The 27,200-nt window shown below is 49.4% G+C and overlaps 1 protein-coding gene across 1 annotated transcript in view; it reads left to right on the top strand.

Annotated features, from left to right (window-relative positions):
- Positions 1 to 27,200, top strand: part of LOC142243804 (alanine aminotransferase 2-like) — a 98,960-nt gene that overhangs the window by 53,013 nt on the left and 18,747 nt on the right. The window contains exons 8-9 of the mRNA XM_075316008.1: positions 18,727 to 18,863; positions 22,176 to 22,347. Coding sequence (XP_075172123.1) covers positions 18,727 to 18,863; positions 22,176 to 22,347 — 309 coding nt within the window. The remainder of the gene's footprint in view (positions 1 to 18,726; positions 18,864 to 22,175; positions 22,348 to 27,200) is intronic.

Consider the following 27,200-nt stretch of genomic DNA (forward strand, 5'->3'; position numbering starts at 1 on the left):
GTAAGTAGGGGGACGCAGGGGCTGATTCCGTAGTCAGTAGTATGGGAAGGTAAGTAGGGGGACGCAGGGGCTGATTCCGTAGTCAGTAGTATGGGAAGGTAAGTAGGGGGACGCAGGGGCTGATTCCGTAGTCAGTAGTATGGGAAGGTAAGTAGGGGGACGCAGGGGCTGATTCCGTAGTCAGTGGGATGGGAAGGTAAGTAGGGGACGCAGGGGCTGATTCCGTAGTCAGTGGCATGGGAAGGTAAGTAGGGGGACGCAGGGGCTGATTCCGTAGTCAGTAGCTTGGGAAGGTAAGTAGGGGGATGCAGGGGCTGATTCCGTAGTCAGTAGCATGGGAAGGTAAGTAGGGGGACGCAGGGGCTGATTCCGTAGTCAGTGGCATGGGAAGGTAAGTAGGGGGACGCAGGGGCTGATTCCGTAGTCAGTGGCATGGGAAGGTAAGTAGGGGGACGCAGGGGCTGATTCCGTAGTCAGTGGCATGGGAAGGTAAGTAGGAGGACGCAGGGGCTGATTCCGTAGTCAGTAGCTTGGGAAGGTAAGTAGGGGGACGCAGGGGCTGATTCTGTAGTCAGTAGTATGGGAAGGTAAGTAGGGGGACGCAGGGGCTGATTCCGTAGTCAGTGGCATGGGAAGGTAAGTAGGGGGACGCAGGGGCTGATTCCGTAGTCAGTGGCTTGGGAAGGTAAGTAGGGGGACGCAGGGGCTGATTCCATAGTCAGTAATATGGGAAGGTAAGTAGGGGGACGCAGGGGCTGATTCCGTAGTCAGTAGTATGGGAAGGTAAGTAGGGGGACGCAGGGGCTGATTCCGTAGTCAGTGGCATGGGAAGGTAAGTAGGGGGACGCAGGGGCTGATTCCGTAGTCAGTGACATGGGAAGGTAAGTAGGGGGATGCAGGGGCTGATTCCGTAGTCAGTGACATGGGAAGGTAAGTAGGGGGACGCAGGGGCTGATTCCGTAGTCAGTGACATGGGAAGGTAATCAAATATACTATGCAGAAGAGGTTTCTGCACCAAACCGTGTAATACCTTATCACCGGATTTATAAGTCCGCTTCAGTCCTCCGTGTGGAAACAATGGTCATGGGTGCACGTAGACAAGGAAAGAGGAAATTCAAACCAATGTCCAGAAAGTAGAAATCTACGGCAGACGCCATCTGGTATTCCAAAGTGCTTTATTATTATTATTATTATTATTATTTATTATTATAGCGCCATTTATTCCATGGCGCTTTACAAGTGAGAGAGGGTATATGTACAACAATCATTAACAGTACAAGACAGACTGGTATAGGAGGAGAGAGGACCCTGCCCGCGAGGGCTCACAGTCTACAGGAGGAGAGAGGACCCTGCCCGCGAGGGCTCACAGTCTACAGGAGGAGAGAGGACCCTGCCCGCGAGGGCTCACAGTCTACAGGAGGATAGAGGTCCCTGCCCGCGAGGGCTCACAGTCTACAGGAGGAGAGAGGACCCTGCCCGCGAGGGCTCACAGTGTACAGGAGGAGAGAGGACCCTGCCCGCGAGGGCACACAGTCTACAGGAGGAGAGAGGACCCTGCCCGCGAGGGTTCACAGTCTACAGGAGGAGAAAGGACCCTTCCCGCGAGGGCTCACAGTGTACAGGCAATGGGTGATGGTACAATAGGTGAGGACAGAGCTGGTTGTGCAGTGGTGTACTGGACTGAGGGCTATTGCAGGTTGTAGGCTTGTTGGAAGAGGTGGGTCTTGAGGTTCCTCTTGAAGCTTTCCACGGTAGGGGAGAGTCTGATGTGCTGAGGTAGAGCGTTCCAGAGTATGGGGGAGGCACGGGAGAAATCTTATACGCGATTGTGGGAAGAGGAGATAAGAGAGGAGCAGAGAAGGAGATCTTGTGAGGATCTGAGGTTGCGTGCAGGTAGGTACCGGGAGACTAGGTCACAGATGTAGGGAGGAGAATGGTTGTGCATGGCTTTGTAGGTCATGGTTAGTGTTTTGAACTGGAGTCGTTGGGTGATGGGAAGCCAGTGAAGGGATTGGCAGAGCGGCAAGGCTGAGGAATAGTGAGGGGAGAGGTGGATTAAGCGGGCCGCAGAGTTTAGGATAGATTGGAGGGGTGCAAGAGTGTTGGAAGGGAGGCCAGAGAGCAGGAGGTCGCAGTAGTCGAGGCGGGAGATGATGAGGGCATGCACTAATGTTTTTGCTGATTCTTGGTTAAGGAAAGCACGGATCCGGGAGATATTTTTGAGTTGTAGTCTGCATGAGGTGTGAAGAGGGCTTGGATGTGTGGCTTGAAGGATAGAGCAGAGTCGAGGGTTACTCCAAGGCAACGAGCTTGTGAGACTGGGGAGAGTGAGTAACCATCGAGTTTGATGGAAAGGCTTGTTGGAGGAGATGAGGAGGAGGAAACAATGAACTCTGTTTTGTCCATGTTAAGCTTTAGGAATCGTGCAGAGAAGAAGGATGAAACAGCAGACAGACATTGTGGGATTCTGGTTAGTAGAGAGGTAATGTCAGGTCCAGAGAGGTAGATCTGTGTGTCATCGGCATAGAGATGATACTGGAAGCCGTGGGACTCTATGAGCTGTCCCAGGCCGAAGGTGTAGATGGAGAACAGCAGGGGTCCAAGAACTGAGCCTTGGGGGACACCGACAGATAGGGGGCGAGATGAGGAAGTGGTGTGAGAGTGGGAGACGCTGAAAGTTCGGTTATTCCATCATTATGTGAAGTTAAAAGTAGCGGTGAGAGAGCCGAGTGCAGGCCCCCTATGGACGACGCCCGTTTCGCACTTCCTTGTGCTTCAACGGGTCCAATGCAATGGTCGAGACCTCACCCTCTAAATAGAGGTACACCCGGGTTTCATCCAAATTAAAAACAAGCTGAGTGCCTAAATTACCACCCAAAAGGGCAGGCATTACAAACAAAGACAGTGTAACATACAAAATATAATCCAACAAAGAAGAAAGATACAAGTAAATCACCCAATAATCCGATCACGTTATAGAAAGACAGAGAAATCATTCCCAAACCTAAACTCCCTTGTGCCCGTTACTTAATAATGAATCTAACCCTTGTTTGTAGCAATAGTTCGTGGAGGTCGCCCCCTTGTCGTGGAAGAGAAAACCTCTCTAAACCTGCAAATTGCATGGAGTCCAGAGCACTATTGGGACACTCCTTATATGCTGGGTCAGGCGCGGAGAAGCTTTGCCTGAAATAATAGAATTAAAGTGCTCTTTGAACCAAACGTATAGGGGGCGAATCGTCTTCCCGATGTAGAACCTTCCACATGTACATAGGATGATATACACAATACATTTATATTTACAAGAAATAAACGTTTTTACAGTAAAGTAAAAGGGGCCAAAATAAATAGGATTGGAAGTCAAATGTGAACGCCAGAAACGGCAATTTCCCCCGCGGATAGTGCCTGTGGGGCGCGCTGTTTCTAGCCTTGTGGGGTACATTTCAATCTGTTCCTAACCACGAGATCTTTAAGGTTATTACTAGTGAGAGCCAGAGCGCGGCTGTTAGACTTAGCTCAGCTGCCTGTGTTCAGTGAGAGCTGCGCTGGCTGCACGCACACCGCTGCTGTGACCCGGGGAGGGTAGGTGCAGATTCTTTGCACCCACACTCCTCACATGGAGGGTCTGCACTTCCAGAAAATGGGGGGATACGTTCCCTGAGCATGCCCCCCATATTCTAGAAGGTCCATAGTCGTTGTGGGACTTCCAAAATGGATTACAGGGGATTTTTTTTTCTTTACAATAAATTGGTGAAAGTGGGAATGTTTTGGGGAGTGTTATTTCAAATTTATTTTTTTTTTCGTCTATTTTTTTGTCTATTTTTATTACTGACAGTTGGTGATGTCGGGTATCTGATAGACGCCATGACATCACCAACTGCTGGGCTTGATGTCAGGTGACATTACACATCTGGTATCAACCCCATTTATTACCCCGTTTGCCACCGAACCGGGGCACAGGATGAGCTGGGGCGAAGCACCAGCATTGACGCATCTAATGGAGGCGCCACTTCTGGGGCGGCTGCGGCCTGCTATTTTTAGGCTGGGAAGGGACAATAACTATGGACCTTCCCACCCTGAGAATACCAGACCACAGCTGTGCGCTTTACCTTGGCTGGTGAACCAATTTGGGGGGAACCCCTTTTATTATTATTATTATTATTATTATTATTATTATTTACAGTATTTATAAAAAAAAGCCTGGGGGCCCTCCAAATTGGTTCCCCAACCAAGGTAAAGCTGCCAGCTGTGGTCTACAGGCTGCAGCCATCTGCTTTACCCTAGCTGGCTATCAAAAATGGGGGGGACCCCACGTCGCTTTTTTTTTAAAATTATTTATTGTTTTGGCTAAATACAAGGCTAAGCACTAGAGTTGAGCGCGGTTCGCGGTTCGAGGTTCTCCAGTTCTAGGCTCGAGTGATTTTGGGGCCTGTTCTAGATCGAACTAGAACTCGAGCTTTTTGCAAAAGCTCGATAGTTCTAGAAACGTTCGAGAACAGTTCTAGCAGCAAAAAAACAGCTAATTCCTAGCTGGCTTTCCGCTGTAATAGTGTAATAGTCACTCTGTGACTCACACTATTATGACATTTCAGAGTATAGTGTGCGGGAACAGCGCCTTCAGATGTCAGATGCCTGCTGTTTGTTTTTTTTTTCCTTGTCTTCCTTCCCTAAGCGCGCGCGTGTAGTGGGGCGGGCCAGCATGTCAGCCAATCCCAGACACACACACAGCTAAGTGGACTTTTAGCCAGAGAAGCAACGGCATGTGTGATAGGATGTCCATGTCACATGTCCCTGCATTATAAAACCGGACATTTTCCTCCAGGACGCCATTATCTCTTCTGCGTCCTTGGTGTCAGACATCACTGGCGCAGCTCCGTCCTGAGTCCTATCGCTGATACTGCTGTATGCGCTCCATACACAGCACTAGACAGCTTAGGGATAGCACTTTCCATCAGTCCTTTTAAGGGCTCGTACCGGCAGGGTCAGAGCCATAGGTGACAGGTCCTGAAAACAGCGACAGCGTCTGTGTAGCAAAGGTCAGGGATTTCCTCCCTGCATTTCCCTATTAGAAGGGAATAGAAAGGCAGGCTTCCATTCCTCTACCCAGAGCCCCACAATCCTGCCACTGTACCCTCCTGTCCTCTGCACACTCCAACTCATTATAACTAAGCCATTATACTAGCAAACACTCAGTGTACCTAGTGGCATCCTAAACGTGGCTATTGTACTTTGCTATAGTCCCACTAGTGCAAAGACATTTGCAGCACCTCTGCCTGCATTGCACACTCCAACTCATTATAACTAAGCCATTATACTAGCAAACACTCAGTGTACCTAGTGGCATCCTAAACGTGGCTATTGGACTTTGCTATAGTCCCACTAGTGCAAAGACATTTGCAGCACGTCTGCCTGCATTGCACACTCCAACTCATTATAACTAAGCCATTATACTAGCAAACACTCAGTGTACCTAGTGGCATCCTAAACGTGGCTATTGGACATTTGTCTAGTCCCACTAGTGCAAAGACATTTGCAGCACCTCTGCCTGCATTGCACACTCAAACTCATTATAACTAAGCCATTATACTAGCAATTTTTGCTGCCAGTTTAAGGGCCGTAGTTGCATTGTCAGGGATATTTATTCTTTATTATTCTGCTGTTAATAAAGCTAGACCACCGCTGCAATCTACACCACCTCTCAATTTTTACTACCACATTTTCAGTCCACAATCTTGTCGCAATCAACATGAGTGGCAAAATGACAGATGCTGGTGGAAAGGGGAAGAGGCGTGGTGGAAAAGGCAAAAAAGGTTTAGTCCGTGGGGAAGGTGGCAAAGCTCCATTATCATCTGCTGAAGATAGACCATCTACCAGCAAAAGTAAGATGTCTACTACTTACCGTGGACAATCCGATGTGCTCCCTTTTTTACGGACACGAACAACAGGAACAAAGGTAGATGATGGCCAAAAAAGGAAAATGCTTGAATGGATCTCAAGTGGTCCAACAAGTGCCCTCTCAGACACTTCAAGTACCGCATCCAAAAAACACCAGTCCTCTGAGTTGTCATCTCAATCAAACTTGATTTCTCCCAGCTCTGAAGTCTCCATCAGCCCTGCACAGTATGGTGGAACTGAGATGGCTGAGTCTGCAGAGCTGTTCAGTCACACTATAGCCTGGGAATCAGAGGTCTGCTCCCAAGCTACAGTGACTACAGAACAGGAAATGGTCTGCAGTGATGCCCAGAACCTTTGTGACTCTGATTCAGGCCGTGAGGACCAAGTTTCGGAGCATAATGTTGACCCTTTGTCACAAACTGTAACACCTGTGGTTATAGACAATGAGGAACATACTGATGAAGATGAGACGCAGATACCCGATTGGTATGACAACTTAAATATTCGGTCAGGGCAAGAAGAGGCTCGGTCTGAGGGGGAGGGGAGTGCAAACACAACAATTGATGATGAAGTTCTAGATCCCACCTACTGTCAACCCACAGTCAGGCACTCGAGGAGGTCAACAGAGGTGGTGGAGGAGGATGCAACTGATGACGAAGTTACCTTGCGCCTTCCTGGACAGAGTCGGAGTACTGGTAGCACGTCTACAACTGCATCCTCAGCCACCACTCTGCCTCTGAGCATTATTCAGGGTGGATCAACAGGTCGCATGGCCTCTAAGCCTTGCCTAGCCTGGTCCTTTTTTAACATAGAAAAAGATCGCCCAAATTATGTGATCTGTAAAATTTGTCATGGTTCTCTTAGTAGAGGTCAAAACCTCAGCAGTTTGACAACTTCTTCCATGAATCGTCACATGAATAAATATCATATGGCCCGGTGGGAAGCTCACCGTGCTGCAATGCAGCCTAGCGGAGCGGACCATCCACCGCCTGCCCCTTCCAGTGCATCCGCGCGCTCTTCATCTTCTAGGACTGTGGGGACAGCTGTCACACCTGTTTTTCCACCCACAACTTCCACCATTGTAACCGCAACAGGCAGTTTGCTTGGTAGGTCGTCAGTTGGTTTGGAAGGGGAAACAAGTGAGTGTGTACAGCTCTCTCAGACATCGATAGCACCAACGTTGGATGAAGGCAACATCATGTCTCCGCCTGCACTTTCCTCACAAACCTGCATTTTTCCAGGGACACCCTACTCAACACCGTCTCCACACAGCAGCCAGATCTCTGTCCCTCAGATGTGGTCAAATAAAAGGCCATTTCCTGCGACCCATGACAAAGCTAAGAGGTTGACTCTATCCCTCTGTAAGCTGTTGGCTACCGAAATGCTGCCTTTCCGCCTAGTGGACACACAGGATTTTAGAGACCTTATGTCTGTCGCTGTGCCCCAGTACCAGATGCCTAGTCGCCACTACTTCTCTAAGAAAGGTGTGCCTGCGCTACACCAGCATGTCGCACACAACATCACCGCTTCCTTGAGAAACTCTGTGTGTGACAGGGTGCATTTCACCACCGATACTTGGACCAGTAAGCATGGACAGGGACGTTACATGTCGCTGACTGGGCACTGGGTAACTATGGTGATAGATGGTGAAGGGTCTGCTGCACAAGTCTTGCCGTCCCCACGACTTGTGTGTCAATCCTCTGTCTGTCCAAGTTCCGCCACTGCTTCTGCATCCTCCACCTCATCTGGGTCCTCCACCTCCGCCCCAAGTCTGCCTGGTCAGGCCACCAGCGTTCTCACAGCGCAGAAGGAAGCACGCACCCCTCATTACTAAGCTGGCAGCAGAGCGCAACGTCATCAGGCGGTCTTTAGCTTGACATGTCTTGGGAATAAGAGTCACACAGCTGAGGAGTTGTGGTCAGCTCTGCGGTCCGAGTTTAATAAATGGTTGTCTCCACTGAACCTGCAGCCTGGTAAGGCCGTGTGCGACAATGCTGCAAACCTGGGTGCGGCCCTTCGCCTGGGCAAGGTGACACACGTGCCTTGTATGGCTCACGTGTTGAACCTTGTCGTCCAGCAATTTTTAACACAGTATCCCGGCCTAGATGGCCTTCTGAACAGGGCACGAAAACTGTCTGCTCACTTCCGCCGTTCAAGCGCCGCAGCTGAGCGACTTGCATCGCTCCAGAAGTCTTTCGGCCTGCCGGTTCATCGCCTGAAATGCGATGTGGCGACACGCTGGAATTCAACTCTCCACATGTTACAGGGACTGTGGCAGCACCGCCGAGCCCTGGTGCAATACGTCATGACGTATAGCCTGGGCCAACGAGATGCAGAGGTGGGGCAGATCACCCTGATGGAGTGGTCTCAGATCAAGGACCTATGCACCCTTCTGCACAGTTTCGACATGGCGACGAATATGTTTAGCGCTGACAATGCCATTATCAGCATGACGATTCCAGTCATTTACATGCTGGAGCACACGCTAAACACTATTCGGAGTCAGGGGGTGAGACAACAGGAAGGGGAGGAACTACAGGAGGATTCACAACAACATCACCAAGGTCCAGACGTTCATCATCACCAACGCAGCAGGCATGGGACCATGGGGGGGACAGGGATCAACAAGGGCGCATGGTAGCAGGCGAGATGTTGAGGAAGGTGCAGGAGGACATGAAGATATGGAGGACGAACTGTCCATGGACATGGAAGACTCAGCAGATGAGGGGGAGCTTGGTCAAATTTCAGTTGAAAGAGGTTGGGGGGAGATGTCAGAGGAAGAAAGAACGGTTAGCACCTCTATGCCACAAACACAGCGTGGACTTGGTCCGCATGGCTGCGCAAGACACATGAGCGCCTTCTTCTTGCACTACCTACAACATGACCCTTGAATTGTCAAAATTAGAAGTGATGATGACTACTGGCTTGCCACACTATTAGATCCCCGGTACAAGTCCAAATTTTGTGACATAATTCCAGCCATAGAAAGGGACGCACGTATGCAGGAGTATCAGCAGAAGCCATAGAAAGGGACGCACGTATGCAGGAGTATCAGCAGAAGCTGTTACTCGATCTTAGCTCGGCTTTTCCACCAAACAACCGTGCAGGTGCAGGGAGGGAATCTCCCAGTTGTAACTTGTCAAACATGGGACGGTCTCGTCATCTTCAACAGTCTACCCGTACCAGTAGGACCGTATCTGGTGCTGGTAACAGCAATTTTATGGAATCTTTTCATAATTTTTTTAGACCCTCCTTTGCAAGGCCACCAGAGACAACAAGTCTGACACATAGTCAACGGCTGGAGAGGATGATACAGGAGTATCTCCAAATGAACATCGATGCCATGACTTTGCAAATGGAGCCTTGCTCATTTTGGGCTTCAAATCTAGAAAAATGGCCAGAGCTCGCAACTTACGCCTAAGAGATCTTGTCGTGTCCAGCTGCCAGCGTTGTCTCTGAACGTGTCTTCAGTGCTGCTGGGTGTGTGCTGACAGATAAGCGCACGCGTCTGTCCAGTGACAATGTGGACAGACTGACGTTCATCAAAATGAACAAGTCATGGATCCAGAAGGAATTTACTACCCCTGTGTCATCCTGGGGAGAGTAAATGCTTGTGGATTTGGAATGTGCTTGATGCAAATCTAGCTGTGAAGTGTACAACTAGGGCACAAGTGCTGCCTCTGAAGGGGTGGGTGTGTGTGGGGCACAATTTTTGGAAAAAAGGGAGGCTCCGCTTGGAGTAACCCTTGCTTACATTGTTTTTAAAAATGATCCAAGATGAACAAGTCATGGTTCAGCAAAGACTTTGCTACCTACCCCGGTGTCATCCTGGGGACGGATAAGAATGGCGTATTTTTGAATGTGCTTGATGCAAATCTAGCTGTGAAGTGTACAACTGGGGCACAAGTGCTGCCACTGAATGGGTGGGTGTGTGTGGGGCCCAATTTTTGGAAAAAAAGGGAGACTCCGCTTGGAGTCACCTTGCGGTGTTTTACATGATTTTAGAAGGGCATGCCATGCCTATATCTGTGTGTCCTCCTCTTTTTCTTTGTCCAGCTGTTTTGTTTTCGCATGAGTATATGTCCTTGTCACTTTCCCATGTGTTTGTGTTGTGTTGTGAGTTGTTTGTCACCTTTTGGACACCTTTGAGGGTGTTTTCGAGGTGTTTTTCTGTGTTTGTGATTGCCTGCCATTGTTTCCTATGCAGTTCGAGTTCGGTTCGTCGAACGTTCGACGAGCCGAACTCGAACGGGACCTCCGTTCGGCGAACCGACCTCGAGCCGAACCGGGACCGGTTCGCTCATCTCTACTAAGCACCCTTTAGTGCCACATGAAAGTCACTAAAGAGTGCCAGCCTAGAATATGCAGGGGGGTGGGACATTATATATGTGTTTGACATCGGTCTGCCTATCTATCTATCTATCTATCTATCTATCCATCTATCTATCCATCTATCCTTTTTATCTATCTATCTATCTATCCATTATCTATCTATCCCTCTATCTATCTATCTATCTATCTATCCATCCCTCTTTATATCTATCTACGGTATCTATCCCTCTATCTATCTATCTATCTATCCCTCCATCTATCCATCCCTCCATCCGCTGGATAATGGATGGATGGATAATGGATGGATAATGGATGAATGGATAATGGATGGATAATGGATGGATGGATAATGGATGGATAATGGATAGATAATGGATGGATGGATAATGGATGGATAATGGATAATGGATAGATAATGGATGGATGGATAATGGATGGATGGATAATGGATAATGGACGGATAATGGATAATGGATGGATAATGGACAATGGATGGATGGATAATGGATGGATAATGGATGGATAATGGATGGATGGATAATGGATGGATGATATTATAGCTTTTATTTGTGATGTATGTGTCCCCCCCCCCCCCCCCCAACAGTATGTGTGATGGAGCAGTGACCCTGCGGGAGCTTGATTCTGAGTTCTTGCAGGGTCACTGCCGGTCAGTAACGTCACTCTGAGTTGTGCTTTACGGCAGCACTGAAATTCTCACCCCTCACCTCCTCAGTCCTCGCCTCCTCAGTCCTCGCCTCCTCACCCCTCACCTTCTCACCCCTCACCTCCTCAGTCCTCACCTCACCCCTCACCTTCTCACCCCTCACCTCGTCAGTCCTCACCCCTCACCTCCTCACCCCTCACCTCCTCAGTCCTCACCTTCTCACCCCTCACCTCCTCAGTCCTCACCTTCTCACCCCTCACCTTCTCACCCCTCACCTTCTCACCCCTCACCTTCTCACCCCTCACCTTCTCACCCCTCACCTCCTCAGTCCTCACCTTCTCACACCTCACCTTCTCACACCTCACCTCCTCACCCCTCACCTTCTCAGTCCTCACCTCCTCAGTCCTCACCTTCTCACCCCTCACCTTCTCACCCCTCACCTCCTCACCCCTCACCTCCTCAGTCCTCACCTTCTCACCCCTCACCTTCTCACCCCTCAACTCCTCAGTCCTCACCTTCTCACCCCTCACCTCCTCAGTCCTCACCTTCTCACCCCTCACCTCCTCAGTCCTCACCTTCTCACCCCTCACCTCCTCAGTCCTCACCTTCTCACCCCTCACCTCCTCACCCCTCGCCTCCGCAGTCCTCACCTTCTCACCCCTCACCTTCTCACCCCTCACCTTCTCACCCCTCACCTTCTCACCCCTCACCTCCTCAGTCCTCACCTTCTCACCCCTCACCTTTTCACCCCTCACCTTCTCACCCCTCACCTCCTCAGCCCTCCCCTCCTCAGCCCTCACCTTTTCACCCCTCACCTCCTCACCTTCTCACCCCTCACCTCCTCAGTCCTCACCTTCTCACCCCTCACCTTCTCACCCCTCACCTCCTCAGTCCTCACCTTCTCACCCCTCACCTTTTCACCCCTCACCTTCTCACCCCTCACCTCCTCATTCCTCACCTCCTCATTCCTCACCCCTCACCTCCTCACTCATCACCTCCTCGCTTCCTCAGTCCTCGCCTCCTCAGTCCTCGCCTCCTCAGTCCTCGCCTTCTCACCCCTCGCCTTCTCACCCCTCACCTCCTCACCTTCTCACCCCTCACCTCCTCATTCCTCACCTCCTCATTCCTCACCTCCTCACCCCTCACCTCCTCACTCATCACCTCCTCGCCTCTTCAGTCCTCGCCTCCTCAGTCCTCGCCTCCTCAGTCCTCGCCTCCTCAGTCTTCGCCTCCTCAGTCCTCGCCTCCTCAGTCCTCGCCTTCTCACCCCTCACCTTCTCACCCCTTGCCTTCTCACCCCTCGCCTACTCACCCCTCACCTTCTCACCCCTCACCTCCTCAGTCCCTCAGTCCTCGCCTTCTCAGTCCTCGCCTCCTCACCCCTCACCTCCTCACCCTCTCAATCCTCACCTTTTCAGTCCTCACCTTCTCAGTCCTCACCTTCTCAGTCCTCACCTTCTCAGTCCTCACCTCCTCATTCCTCACCTCCTCGTTCCTCACCTCCTCACTCCTCACCTCCTCACTCATCACCTCCTCGCCTCTTCAGTCCTCGCCTCCTCAGTCCTCACCTCCTCAGTCCTCGCCTCCTCAGTCCTCGCCTTCTCACCCCTCACCTGCTCATTCCTCACCTCCTCATTCCTCACCTCCTCATTCCTCACCTCCTCATTCCTTACCCCTCACCTCCTCACTCATCACCTCCTCGCCTCCTCAGTCCTCGTCTCTTCAGTCCTCGCCTCTTCAGTCCTCGCCTCCTCAGTCCTCGCCTCCGCAGTCCTCACCTTCTCACCCCTCACCTTCTCACCCCTCACCTTCTCACCCCTCACCTCCTCAGTCCTCACCTTCTCACCCCTCACCTTTTCACCCCTCACCTTCTCACCCCTCACCTCCTCAGCCCTCCCCTCCTCAGCCCTCACCTTTTCACCCCTCACCTCCTCACCTTCTCACCCCTCACCTCCTCAGTCCTCACCTTCTCACCCCTCACCTTCTCACCCCTCACCTCCTCAGTCCTCACCTTCTCACCCCTCACCTTTTCACCCCTCACCTTCTCACCCCTCACCTCCTCATTCCTCACCTCCTCATTCCTCACCCCTCACCTCCTCACTCATCACCTCCTCGCTTCCTCAGTCCTCGCCTCCTCAGTCCTCGCCTCCTCAGTCCTCGCCTTCTCACCCCTCGCCTTCTCACCCCTCACCTCCTCACCTTCTCACCCCTCACCTCCTCATTCCTCACCTCCTCATTCCTCACCTCCTCACCCCTCACCTCCTCACTCATCACCTCCTCACTCATCACCTCCTCGCCTCTTCAGTCCTCGCCTCCTCAGTCCTCGCCTCCTCAGTCCTCGCCTCCTCAGTCCTCGCCTCCTCAGTCTTCGCCTCCTCAGTCCTCGCCTCCTCAGTCCTCGCCTTCTCACCCCTCACCTTCTCACCTCTTGCCTTCTCACCCCTCGCCTACTCACCCCTCACCTTCTCACCCCTCACCTCCTCAGTCCCTCAGTCCTCGCCTTCTCAGTCCTCGCCTCCTCACCCCTCACCTCCTCACCCTCTCAATCCTCACCTTTTCAGTCCTCACCTTCTCAGTCCTCACCTTCTCAGTCCTCACCTTCTCAGTCCTCGCCTCCTCAGTCCTCGCCTTCTCACCCCTCACCTTCTCACCCCTCGCCTTCTCACCCCTCGCCTACTCACCCCTCACCTTCTCACCCCTCACCTCCTCAGTCCCTCAGTCCTCGCCTTCTCAGTCCTCGCCTCCTCACCCCTCACCTCCTCACCCTCTCAATCCTCACCTTTTCAGTCCTCACCTTCTCAGTCCTCGCCTCCTCAGTCCTCGCCTTCTCACCCCTCACCTTCTCACCCCTCGCCTTTTCACCCCTCGCCTACTCACCCCTCACCTTCTCACCCCTCACCTCCTCAGTCCCTCAGTCCTCGCCTTCTCAGTCCTCACCTCCTCACCCCTCACCTCCTCACCCTCTCAATCCTCACCTTTTCAGTCCTCACCTTCTCAGTCCTCACCTTCTCAGTCCTCACCTTCTCAGTCCTCACCTTCTCACCCCTCACATTCTCACCCCTCACCTTCTCACCCCTCACCTCCTCAGTCCTCACCTCCTCAGTCCTCACCTTCTCACCCCTCACGTTCTCACCCCTCACCTTCTCATCCCTCACCTTCTCACCCCTCACGTTCTCACCCCTCACCTTCTCACCCCTCACCTTCTCACCCCTCACCTTCTCACCCCTCACCTTCTCACCTCCTCAGTCCTCACCTTCTCACCCCTCACCTTCTCACCCCTCACCTCCTCAGTCCTCACCTCCTCACCCCTCACCTTCTCACCCCTCACGTTCTCACCCCTCACCTCCTCAGTCCTCACCTCCTCAGTCCTCACCTCCTCACCCCTCACGTTCTCACCCCTCACCTCCTCAGTCCTCACCTCCTCAGTCCTCACCTTCTCACCCCTCACCTACTCACCCCTCACCTCCTCAGTCCTCACCTTCTCACCCCTCACCTACTCACCCCTCACCTCCTCACCTTCTCACCCCTCACCTCCTCATTCCTCACCTTCTCATTCCTCACCTCCTCACCCCTCACCTCCTCACTCATCACCTCCTCGCCTCTTCAGTCCTCGCCTCCTCAGTCCTCGCCTCCTCAGTCCTCGCCTCCTCAGTCCTCGCCTCCTCAGTCTTCGCCTCCTCAGTCCTCGCCTCCTCAGTCCTCGCCTTCTCACCCCTCACCTTCTCACCCCTTGCCTTCTCACCCCTCGCCTACTCACCCCTCACCTTCTCACCCCTCACCTCCTCAGTCCCTCAGTCCTCGCCTTCTCAGTCCTCGCCTCCTCACCCCTCACCTCCTCACCCTCTCAATCCTCACCTTTTCAGTCCTCACCTTCTCAGTCCTCACCTTCTCAGTCCTCACCTTCTCAGTCCTCGCCTCCTCAGTCCTCGCCTTCTCACCCCTCACCTTCTCACCCCTCGCCTTCTCACCCCTCGCCTACTCACCCCTCACCTTCTCACCCCTCACCTCCTCAGTCCCTCAGTCCTCGCCTTCTCAGTCCTCGCCTCCTCACCCCTCACCTCCTCACCCTCTCAATCCTCACCTTTTCAGTCCTCACCTTCTCAGTCCTCGCCTCCTCAGTCCTCGCCTTCTCACCCCTCACCTTCTCACCCCTCGCCTTTTCACCCCTCGCCTACTCACCCCTCACCTTCTCACCCCTCACCTCCTCAGTCCCTCAGTCCTCGCCTTCTCAGTCCTCGCCTCCTCACCCCTCACCTCCTCACCCTCTCAATCCTCACCTTTTCAGTCCTCACCTTCTCAGTCCTCACCTTCTCACCCCTCACATTCTCACCCCTCACATTCTCACCCCTCACCTCCTCAGTCCTCACCTCCTCAGTCCTCACCTTCTCACCCCTCACGTTCTCACCCCTCACCTTCTCACCCCTCACCTTCTCACCCCTCACCTTCTCACCCCTCACGTTCTCACCCCTCACCTTCTCACCCCTCACCTTCTCACCCCTCACCTTCTCACCCCTCACCTTCTCACCTCCTCAGTCCTCACCTTCTCACCCCTCACCTTCTCACCCCTCACCTCCTCAGTCCTCACCTCCTCACCCCTCACCTTCTCACCCCTCACGTTCTCACCCCTCACCTCCTCAGTCCTCACCTCCTCACCCCTCACCTTCTCACCCCTCACGTTCTCACCCCTCACCTCCTCAGTCCTCACCTCCTCAGTCCTCACCTTCTCACCCCTCACCTACTCACCCCTCACCTACTCACCCCTCACCTCCTCAGTCCTCACCTTCTCACCCCTCACCTACTCACCCCTCACCTCCTCAGTCCTCACCTTCTCACCCCTCACCTACTCACCCCTCACCTCCTCAGTCCTCACCTTCTCACCCCTCACCTACTCACCCCTCACCTCCTCAGTCCTCACCTCCTCACCCCTCAACTTCTCACCCCTCACGTTCTCACCACTCACCTCCTCAGTCCTCACCTTCTCAGTCCTCACCTTCTCACCCCTCACCTCCTCAGTCCTCACCTCCTCACCCCTCAACTTCTCACCCCTCACGTTCTCACCCGTCACCTCCTCAGTCCTCACCTTCTCAGTCCTCACGTTCTCACCCCTCACCTTCTCAGTCCACACCTTCTCACCCTCATCTCCTGAGTCCTCAGCCACAGACATCTTTTTCTTTCCTGTCGGAAAAGACCCAGAAATGTCCTCTCTGCTGCGTCACTTCCTTTTACCATATAAGGCAAAGGTAGTTTTGAGAACGGCCAGCAGAGGTCAGTGTAGATGCTACAACTCTTCCTACAAGGCTGCAGAAGGCACAGATAATGTCCAGCATTATAGAAAAACACAGGCCCATAAGGGGACAATCTAGTAGTGTCTATTCAGGGTCACTACATATGTGCTGTGTATTCAGTATTGTGTGTGTGCTGTGTATGGCAGTATTGTGTGTGCTGTGTATGGCTGTATTGTGTGTGCTGTGTATGTCACTATTGTGTGTGCTGTGTATGGCAGTACTGTGTGTGTGCTGTGTATGGCAGTACTGTGTGTGTGCTGTGTATGCCAGTATTGTGTGTGTGCTGTGTATGGCAGTATTGTGTGTGCTGTGTATGGCAGTATTGTGTGTGCTGTGTATGGCAGTACTGTGTGTGTGCTGTATATGGCAGTACTGTGTGTGTGCTGTGTATGCCAGTACTGTGTGTGTGCTGTGTATGGCAGTATTGTATGTGCGGTGTATGGCAGTATTGTGTGTGTGCTGTGTATGGTAGTATTGTGTGTGTGCTGTGTATGGTAGTATTGTGTGTGTGCTGTGTATGGTAGTATTATGTGTGTGCTGTGTATGGCAGTATTGTGTGTGTGCTGTGTATGGCAGTATTGTGTGTGTGCTGTGTATGGCAGTATTGTGTGTGTGCTGTGTATGGCAGTATTGTGTGTGTGCTGTGTATGGTAGTATTGTGTGTGTGCTGTGTATGGCAGTATTGTGTGTGTGCTGTGTATGGCAGTATTGTATGTGCGGTGTATGGCAATATTGTATGTGTGCTGTGTATGGTAGTATTGCGTGTGTGCTGTGTATGGTAGTATTATGTGTGTGCTGTGTATGGCAGTATTGTGTGTGTGCTGTGTATGGCAGTATTGTGTGTGTGCTGTGTATGGCAGTATTGTGTGTGTGCTGTGTATGGCAGTATTGTGTGTGTGCTGTGTATGGCAGTATTGTGTGTGTGCTGTGTATAGCAGTATTGTATGTGCTGTGTATGGCAGTATTGTATGTGCTGTGTATGGCAGTATTGTATGTGCTGTGTATGGCAGTATTGTGTGTGTGTGCTGTGTATGGCAGTATTGTGTGTGTGTGCTGTGTATGGCAGTATTGTGTGTGCTGTGTATGGCAGTACTGTGTGTGTGCTGTGTATGGCAGTATTGTGTGTGTGCTGTGTATGGCAGTATTGTATGTGCGGTGTATGGCAATATTGTATGTGTGCTGTGTATGGTAGTATTGCGTGTGTGCTGTGTATGGTAGTATTATGTGTGTGCTGTGTATGGCAGTACTGTGTGTGTGCTGTGTATGGCAGTATTGTGTGTGTGCTGTGTATGGCAGTATTGTATGTGCGGTGTATGGCAATATTGTATGTGTGCTGTGTATGGTAGTATTGCGTGTGTGCTGTGTATGGTAGTATTGTGTGTGTGCTGTGTATGGCAGTATTGTGTGTGCTGTGTATGGCAGTATTGTGTGTGTGCTGTGTATGGCAGTATTGTGTGTGTGCTGTGTATGGCAGTATTGTGTGTGTGCTGTGTATGGCAGTATTGTATGTGCTGTGTATGGCAGTATTGTATGTGCTGTGTATGGCAGTATTGTATGTGCTGTGTATGGCAGTATTGTGTGTGTGTGCTGTGTATGGCAGTATTGTGTGTGTGTGTGCTGTGTATGGCAGTATTGTGTGTGCTGTGTATGGCAGTACTGTGTGTGTGCTGTGTATGGCAGTATTGTATGTGCGGTGTATGGCAGTATTGTATGTGCGGTGTATGGCAGTATTGTGTCTGCTGTATATGGCAGTATTGTGTGTGTGCTGTGTATGGCAGTATTGTGTCTGCTGTATATGGCAGTATTGTGTGTGTGCTGTGTATGGCAGTATTGTGTCTGCTGTATATGGCAGTATTGTGTGTGTGCGGTGTATGGCAGTATTGTGTCTGCTGTATATGGCAGTATTGTGTGTGTGTGCTGTGTATGGCAGTATTGTATGTGCGGTGTATGGCAGTATTGTGTCTGCTGTATATGGCAGTATTGTGTGTGCGGTGTATGGCATATGTGCACTGTATATGGCAGTATTGTATGTGCGGTGTATGGCAGTATTGTGTCTGCTGTATATGGCAGTATTGTATGTGCGGTGTATGGCAGTATTGTGTCTGCTGTGTATGGCAGTATTGTGTCTGCTGTGTATGGCAGTATTGTGTGTGCTGTGTATGGCAGTATTGTGTGTGCTGTGTATGGCAGTATTGTGTGTGCTGTGTATGGCAGTATTGTGTGTGCTGTGTATGGCAGTATTGTATGTGCGGTGTATGGCAGTATTGTGTCTTCTGTATATGGCAGTATTGTGTGTGTGTGCTGTGTATGGCAGTATTGTATGTGCGGTGTATGGCAGTATTGTATGTGCGGTGTATGGCAGTATTGTGTGTGTGCTGTGTATGGCAGTATTGTATGTGCGGTGTATGGCATATGTGCACTGTATATGGCAGTATTGTATGTGCTGTGTATGGCAGTAGTATTGCGGTATAATCTATATACTATACATATTGTTGTCTTTGTTCTCTGGGTCGTGTTTATCTTCGCCTTTGTTCTTTCTTCTCATCCTCTCAGGTTTATCAGGATAACGTCTTCGCTCCGGGCGCCGTTTTCCAATCTTTTAAGAAAGTTCTTTACCAAATGGGAGCAGAGTACTCAGAACGGGTGCAGCTGATGTCCGTCCACTCCATCTCCAAGGGAATCAGCGGAGAGTGAGAACAGAATTATGTCTTCCATGGTATGAAAGTCTACACGCCCCGGGTACAATAACCTATTTTTGTCATGTAAATTATACGACCAAGAAGAAACATTTCAAGACTTTTACCCCCTTTAATATCATCAATAATGTGTGCAAATCACTGAGAAACAGAAATAATTCCAAGGAAAAGATAAAGATAGCACTACAATAATTCAGTTGCATAAGTGTTCACACCCTCCTATAATGGGCGGTGGTTGTGCTCAAAATCAGTGATCCCATCCCCCATGTTACACGGTATCAGCGCTCGGCCGCCGTCGTTCACATCTGATTAACCCCAGAGAAAGTGTCGCTGTTCTAGGTGAATTTTGCTGATATTTTCTGTAAACAGCCGACAACACAGCAAAGGTCTCACTGTGGAAAGTGACCCAAGAGAGGAAGGTACAAAGACATTTCCCAGGGGTTAGATACCATGGAGCCTGTGAAGACGTCATCAAGAAGGGGCTGATATATGACACGACACCGAGCAATGGACGTCTCTAATAGTGAGGAAAAGATGAAAAGAAAACTGGTCCAGAGGCTGCAGAGAGGCGACAGCAACATTAAAGGAGCTGCAGGGATTTCTGTCCAGTGCTGGCTGTGTCCTCATGTGACAACAATCTCCTGGATTCTTCATATGTCCGGCCGGTGAGGGAGGGGGCAAGACAAAAAACATCAAGGTCTCCACCGCACATCCCCTGAAGATCACCCTCCCCACAGTGAGGCCTGCTGGAGGCAGCATTGTGCTCGGGTTTTCAGCAGATGGAACTGGAGCTTTAGCCAAGTGGGAGGGACTTATGGACAGAACAAATACCAGACAATAATGGATACCAGAATTTTACCTTTCACCACAATGACCCTCAGCGACCTCCAAATCACGAGAAGATGGAAGAGGGTGCTGTGCACAGGAGACCCCTGAAATCTGCCAGAAGGGGAGGAGGGGGCAAAGATCAGTGATTCTAGAGGTGCTAGACCCCGACCCAAAAAGACTGAACACCCCAGACATTCACTAAAGTATTATTGTTAGGGCGTGCAGATTAATGCAACCATATTATTGCCCTTCTGTATTTGTTATCACCTCTTATTTTGTACCTCAGTATTTGGAGCTGGCACCATCCGTCCTGACCGTGCGTCCATTACACGTCTCCTCTGATTGTTCCTCTCCTGGTTTTGGCTACAACTAAGGTTAAAAAAAAAACCTCAAAGTGTGAACGGGGCCAAAGTGCTTTTATGTTTGTTTCTCAGTGGATTTGTGCAGATTCTGGCGACATTAAAGGCAGAAAAGTCCTGAAATGTTTGTACTTGCTGGGATTATTCCCATGACAGAAACCTTTGATATTACCAGGGGTGTGTAGACTTTTATATTCCCTATATTGTTAAATTTATCCATCCTGCATGGAGAAAAGTATGTGCCCTCCACCCCACATCCACCTCCTGGGGTTTCTCTGTCCTCATCTACGTCCATAGACATAAATATGGAGAAAAGTATGTGCCCCCCCACATCCACCTCTGGGGGCTTCTCTGTCCCCATCAGCATTGTGCTTGGTGATGTATGGCTCGGCATTGTGCTTGGTGATGTACGGCTCAGCATTGTGCTTGGTGATGTATGGCTCGGCATTGTGCTTGGTGTTGTACAGCTCGGCATTGTACTTAGTGATGTATGGCTCGGCATTGTGCTTGGTGATGTACGGCTCGGCATTGTGCTTGGTGTTGTACAGCTCGGCATTGTACTTAGTGATGTATGGCTCGGCATTGTGCTTGGTGATGTACGGCTCGGCATTGTGCTTGGTGATGTACGGCTCAGCATTGTGCTTGGTGATGTACGGCTCGGCATTGTGCTTGGTGATGTATGGCTCAGCATTGTGCTTGGTGATGTATGGCTCGGCATTGTGCTTGGTGATGTACGGCTCGGCATTGTGCTTGGTGATGTACGGCTCAGCAATGTGCTTGGTGATGTACGGCTCGGCATTGTGCTTGGTGATGTATGGCTCAGCATTGTGCTTGGTGATGTATGGCTCGGCATTGTGCTTGGTGTTGTACAGCTCGGCATTGTACTTAGTGATGTATGGCTCGGCATTGTACTTAGTGATGTACGGCTCGGCATTGTGTGCTTGGTGATGTACGGCTCAGCATTGTGCTTGGTGATGTATGGCTCGGCATTGTGCTTGGTGATGTACGGCTCAGCATTGTGCTTGGTGATGTATGGCTCGGCATTGTGCTTGGTGATGTACGGCTCGGCATTGTGCTTGGTGATGTATGGCTCGGCATTGTGCTTGGTGATGTATGGGTCGGCATTGTGCTTGGTGATGTACGGCTCAGCATTGTGCTTGGTGATGTATGGCTCGGCATTGTGCTTGGTGATGTGTGGCTCGGCATTGTGCTTGGTGATGTACGGCTCAGCATTGTGCTTGGTGATGTATGGCTCGGCATTGTGCTTGGTGATGTATGGCTCGGCATTGTGCTTGGTGATGTATGGCTCAACATTGTGCTTGGTGATGTATGGCTCGGCATTGTGCTTGGTGATGTACGGCTCAGCATTGTGCTTGGTGATGTATGGCTCGGCATTGTGCTTGGTGATGTGTGGCTCGGCATTGTGCTTGGTGATGTACGGCTCGGCATTGTGCTTGGTGATGTACGGCTCAGCATTGTGCTTGGTGATGTACGGCTCGGCATTGTGCTTGGTGATGTATGGCTCGGCATTGTGCTTGGTGATGTATGGCTCGGCATTGTGCTTGGTGATGTACGGCTCGGCATTGTGCTTGGTGATGTACGGCTCAGCATTGTGCTTGGTGATGTATGGCTCAGCATTGTGCTTGGTGATGTATGGCTCGGCATTGTGCTTGGTGATGTACGGCTCGGCATTGTGCTTGGTGATGTACGGCTCGGCATTGTGCTTGGTGATGTATGGCTCAGCATTGTGCTTGGTGATGTATGGCTCAGCATTGTGCTTGGTGATGTACGGCTCAGCATTGTGCTTGGTGATGTACGGCTCGGCATTGTGCTTGGTGATGTACGGCTCAGCATTGTGCTTGGTGATGTACGGCTCAGCATTAGTGCTTGGTGATGTACGGCTCGGCATTGTGCTTGGTGATGTATGGCTCAGCATTGTGCTCGATGATGGATAGCCCAGCATTGTGCTTGGTGATGTACGGCTCGGCATTGTGCTTGGTGATGTACGGCTCGGCATTGTGCTTGGTGATGTACGGCTCGGCATTGTGCTTGGTGATGTACGGCTGGTTTTGAAGAACCCTGATGACTATGTCTCTTCCTTTTCGTCTCTGTATATAAGGTGCGGGTTCCGGGCTGGATACATTGAGTTTGTGAATATTGATCCTGCTGTCTTTGAGTTTCTCTACATCCTGAAGTCTTTCGATATACCCGCAGTTATCGGGGCGCTGATGCAGGAAGTCGTCCTGGACCCTCCTCAAGCTGGAGACCCTTCTTATGAGACCTTCATGAAGGTGAGTAGTGGACAGATCCCCGTGGAGAACGTCCCCGGGAGAGGCCGGGCCTCAGCCTCCTCTCACACTCTTGTTGGGGGCTGCACTGATGGAGGAATCGATTCTTCAACCACAATGATAATAAGGTTTGGGGGGTTTATTCCTTTGATGCTGCAGCGGAGCCTTTATAAAGTGAAAAAAATAAATGTTCAAAATATGAGAACGTGGAATTATAAAGGCCCAAATGGCTGCCACCTACACACAGTCACGGACAAAAGTGTTGGCGCCCTTTAAACTGTCCCAGAAAATGAAGGATTTCTCCCAGAAAATTATTGTACTTTCCGCTGTTTTGTTATACACAGGTTTATTTGCTTTGTGTATTTGAACAACACAAAAAATGAGAAAAAAAGGCAAATTGGAGATAATTTCACACAAAACACCAAAACTCGGCCGGACAAAAAGGTTGGCATCATCTTAATATTTGATTGGAAAACCTCTGGAATAAATATCTGAAATCAATGACTTCCTATCACCGTCCACAGCTTCTTACACCTCTCACCCGGAATCTCGGACTCTTCTTTGCAAACTGCTCCCTGTCTCTCGTATTTGAAGGCACCTTCTGCCAAAGAGATTAATAAAGAGCAAAAAGTGATGAAAAGAAAGGAGTAAAACGATTGGAGAGCAGGAGAAATGGGCTCAGAACCCGGGATGGGGCTGTGAACAGGAGCCAGAAAGAGAACATTAAATGGAGGAGACATCAGGGGAGATGAGAGAAAGGAAAAATAGAAAATAGGAACATATAGATATAATGAACAAAAAGTGCTGAAGAGAAAGGAGTGAAACAATTGGAGAGCAGGAGATATTGGCTCAGAACCTGGGATGGGGCTGTGAACAGGAGCCAGAGAGAGAACACTAAATGAAGGAGGCATCAGGGGAGATGAGAGAAAGGCAAAAAAGAAAAAAGGGACATATAGATATAATTGATAAAGTATAAATAGACAAAGGATAAAAAGTGCTGAAGAGAAAGGAGTGAAACGATTGGAGAGCAGGAGATATTTGCTCAGAACCCAGGATGGGTCTGTAAACAGGAGCCAGAAAGAGAACATTAAATGGAGGAGACATCAAGGAGATGAGAGAAAGGAAAAATAGAAAAAAGGAACATATAGATATAACAAACAAAAAGTGCTGAAGAGAAAGGAGTGAAACAATTGGAGAGCAGGAGAAATGGGCTCAGAACCCAGGATGGGGCTCTGAACAGGAGCCAGAAAGAGAACACTAAATGGAGGAGACATCAGGGGAGAAGAGATAAAGGCAAAAAATAAAAAAGGAACATATAGATATAACAGATAAAAAGTGCTGAAGAGAAAGGAGTGAAACAATTGGAGAGCAGGAGATATTGGCGCAGAACCCGGGATGGGGCTGTGAACAGGAGCCAGAAAGAGAACATTTATATGAAGGAGACATCAGGGGAGATGAGAAAAAGGAAAAATAGAAAAAGGGAACATATAGATATAATGGACAAAAAGTGATGAAGAGAAAGGAGTGAAACATTTGGAGAGTAGGAGATATTGGCTCAGAACCTGGGATGGGGCTATGAACAGCAGCCAGAAAGAGAACACTAAATGAAGGAGGCATCAGGGAGATGAGAGGCAAAAAATAAAAAAAGGGACATATAGATACAAATTAAAAAGTATAAATAGACAAAGGACAAAAAGTGATGAAGAGAAAGGACTGAAACAATTGGAGAGCAGGAGATATTGGCTTAGAACCCGGGATGGGGCTGTGAACAGGAGCCAGAAAGAGAACATTAAACAGAAGAGACATCGAGGAGATGAGAGAAAGGAAAAATAGAAAAAAGGAACATATAGATATAATTGATTAAATATAAATAGATGAATAAAGGACAAAAAATGTTAAAGAGAAATGAGTGAAACAATTGGAAAGAAGGAGAAATGGGCTCAGAACCTGGGATGGGTCTGTGAACAGGAGCCAGAAAGAGAACATTAAACAGAGGAGACGAGAGGAAGGAAATATAGTAAAAAGGAACATATAGATATAAATGTAAATATAAATAGATGAATAAAGAACAATAAGTGTTGAAGAGAAAGGAGTGAAACAATTGGAGAGCAGCTGCATAGAGGCTCTCCTTGAGCACCTCCCCATCCCTTGGGTCTGGCGCACCCCGTCCCCTTTTTAGGTCTGGAGCACCTCCCCCTCTCTCTCTCTCGGATCTGAAGCACCTCCCCCTCTCTCAGACCACCTCCCTCTTTCGGACCACATCCCCCTCTATTGTGTCTCAGACACCTCCCCCTCTTTGGGGTCTGGAGCACCTCCCCTATCTGGTCTGGAGCACTTCTTACTCTCTTGGGTAAGGAGCACCTCCCCTCTCTTGGATCTGGAGCACCTCCTCCTCTCTCAGGACTGGAACACCTCTCACCTTCTCGGGTCTGGAACACCAATACTCAAATTTCAATAATTCGAATAGATATTATGATCAAAAGAACATCAGAACATGGTCCAAAGGTAACTATAAACAAAGGGGGAGGAGTAATAAATAAAATAAAAAAACATTTACTGACTCCACCAGTAAATGTTCTCTTTCTGGTTCCTATTCACAGCCCCATCATGGCTTCTGATCCCATTTTTCTTCTGCTACTTTTCCCTCAGCACTTTTTTACCTATTTATATTTTATAATTTATATCTCTATTTTCTTTTTTTTAGCTTTTACGTTTTTCTCATTTTCCTAGGTGGCTCCTGTAAATGTTTCTTTCTGGATCCTATTCACAGCCTCATCCCGAGTTCTGATCGCATTTCTCTTGTGCTCCTTTCCCCTCAGCACTTATTCATCAATTTATATCTCTATTTTCCTTTTTTCTTTGTTGCGTTTCTCTCATCTTCCTAGGTGGCTCCTCTGATAAATGTTCTCTTTCTGGCTCCTATTCATAGCCCCATCCTGGCTTCTGATCCCATTTCTCATCCTCTCCTTTCCCCTCAGCACTTATTTATATCTATATTTTCCTTTTTTTCTTTGTTGCATATTTCTCATCTTCCTAGATAATCATTCCTGTGATAAATGTTCTCTTTTTGGCTCCTATTCACAGCCCCATCCCGGGTTCTGATCCCATTTCTCTTACGCTCCTTTCCCCTCAGTACATACACTTATATTTTGTAATTTATTTGTATATTTTCCTTTATTTCTTTGTTGCTTTCTTTATTTCTTTGTTGCTTTTCTATCACATTCCTAGTATTGTTGAGTGAGTAGTGAACTATTCGCACTCGCTATGCTGTTAGCAAGTACTGTCCGCTACTCGCAAATTCATTATGAGTAGCGGGCGCAATGTAAGTCAATGGGAAATACTTGCTAAGTTGTGAGTAACCCGAAAGCCGTACTATTCTTTACTTGCACGAAAAGCACGGCTTTCGGGTTATTCGCTACTTAGCGAGTATTTCCAATTGACCTACATTTCGCCCGCTACTCATAACGAATATGCGAGTAGCGGATAGTTCACTAATGACTCAACACTACTTCCTAGGTGGCTCCTCTGGTAAATATTCTTTTTCTGACTCCTATTTAGAGCCCCATCCTGTGTTGTGATCCCATTTCTCTTCTGCTCCTTTCCTCTCAGTACTTATTAATCAATTTATATCTATATTTTCCTATTTTTCTTTGTTACCTTTTTTCTCACCCTCCTAGGTGGCTCCTCTGGTAATTGTTCTCTTTCTGGCTCTCATTCAGAGCCCCATCTCGGCTTGTGATCCCATTTCTCTTCGCTTCTTTCCCCTGAGTACTTATTCATCTAGTTATATTTTATCATTTACATCTACATTTTCTTTTTTTCCATTTTTGTCATCTTCCTAGATGGCTCCTCTGGTAAATGTTCTCTTTCTGGCTCCTTTTCACAGCCCCATCCCGAGTTCTGATCCCAATTCTCCTCCGCTTCTTTCCTTTCAGCACTTTTTACCTATTTACTTTTTATCTTCTATTTCTTTAGATTCCTCTTATTTTTTTCCTCTTATTTTAATTATTCCCCAATACTCAGTTAAGTTTCCCTTCCTTATTTTCCTACTGGTCTAAGCATCCCTGTGGTTGGTCTCATCTTTACTTCGGCCTTTGTAAACCCATCTGTTCTCATATGTTGCACATTTCTTTTTTTCACTTGATAAAGGCGTCAGTTTGGCATTTAAATGCGTTGTGAATAAAAACCTTATTATTATTGTCACAAACCACCGGGGGGGTCACTCAGAAATCCCCCGCGCTGGCTACCAGTACGTCACAATCGGGGGGTAACAAGTGGGGGTCACCCCTCCTTTATACCTCCCGACCGACAGACAGAGCACGTGACGCGCTCTCTAGCGCCCCTCTTATAGTCAGGCCAATTATGGAATTGCCCGACAATAAGCAAGGAGGCCGCTATACTACTTATGCCGATTATTGAAGGGTCCCCGGTGAGAGGAGGGTATATATTCCCCCGACCTCCGCGGGCGGAATATATAATATCTTCCCGAATCTCACTGGCCTCCCCACAATAATCCTTGGCACAACTCGCTGCCACCAACCGCTTCACGGTAACTATTAGCCGAACACACAGACGTGGGATTCAAGATCGAGATAACAGAACAGCCCAAGATTAATTATATAATTTAATCAGCCTAAAGCACACTAGAAACTACAATATATACAATAGGGAATCTACAGAATATACAGTTATGTCAGAGTACAGTTACAGTCAAAGCATGGGTTACAAACAGGCATACACAGTTCCAGCAGTTACCTTGTTGCGTCTGGCCACAGGGGGGCGCTGTAGACCAGGTTTCCAGGAACTCCCACAGATGTTTCCTGCACGTGCCCCCAGCGAGAAGAACGCTGGAAAAT

This window comes from Anomaloglossus baeobatrachus, chromosome 6 (assembly GCF_048569485.1).
Source record: "Anomaloglossus baeobatrachus isolate aAnoBae1 chromosome 6, aAnoBae1.hap1, whole genome shotgun sequence".
NCBI lineage: Eukaryota > Metazoa > Chordata > Amphibia > Anura > Aromobatidae > Anomaloglossus > Anomaloglossus baeobatrachus.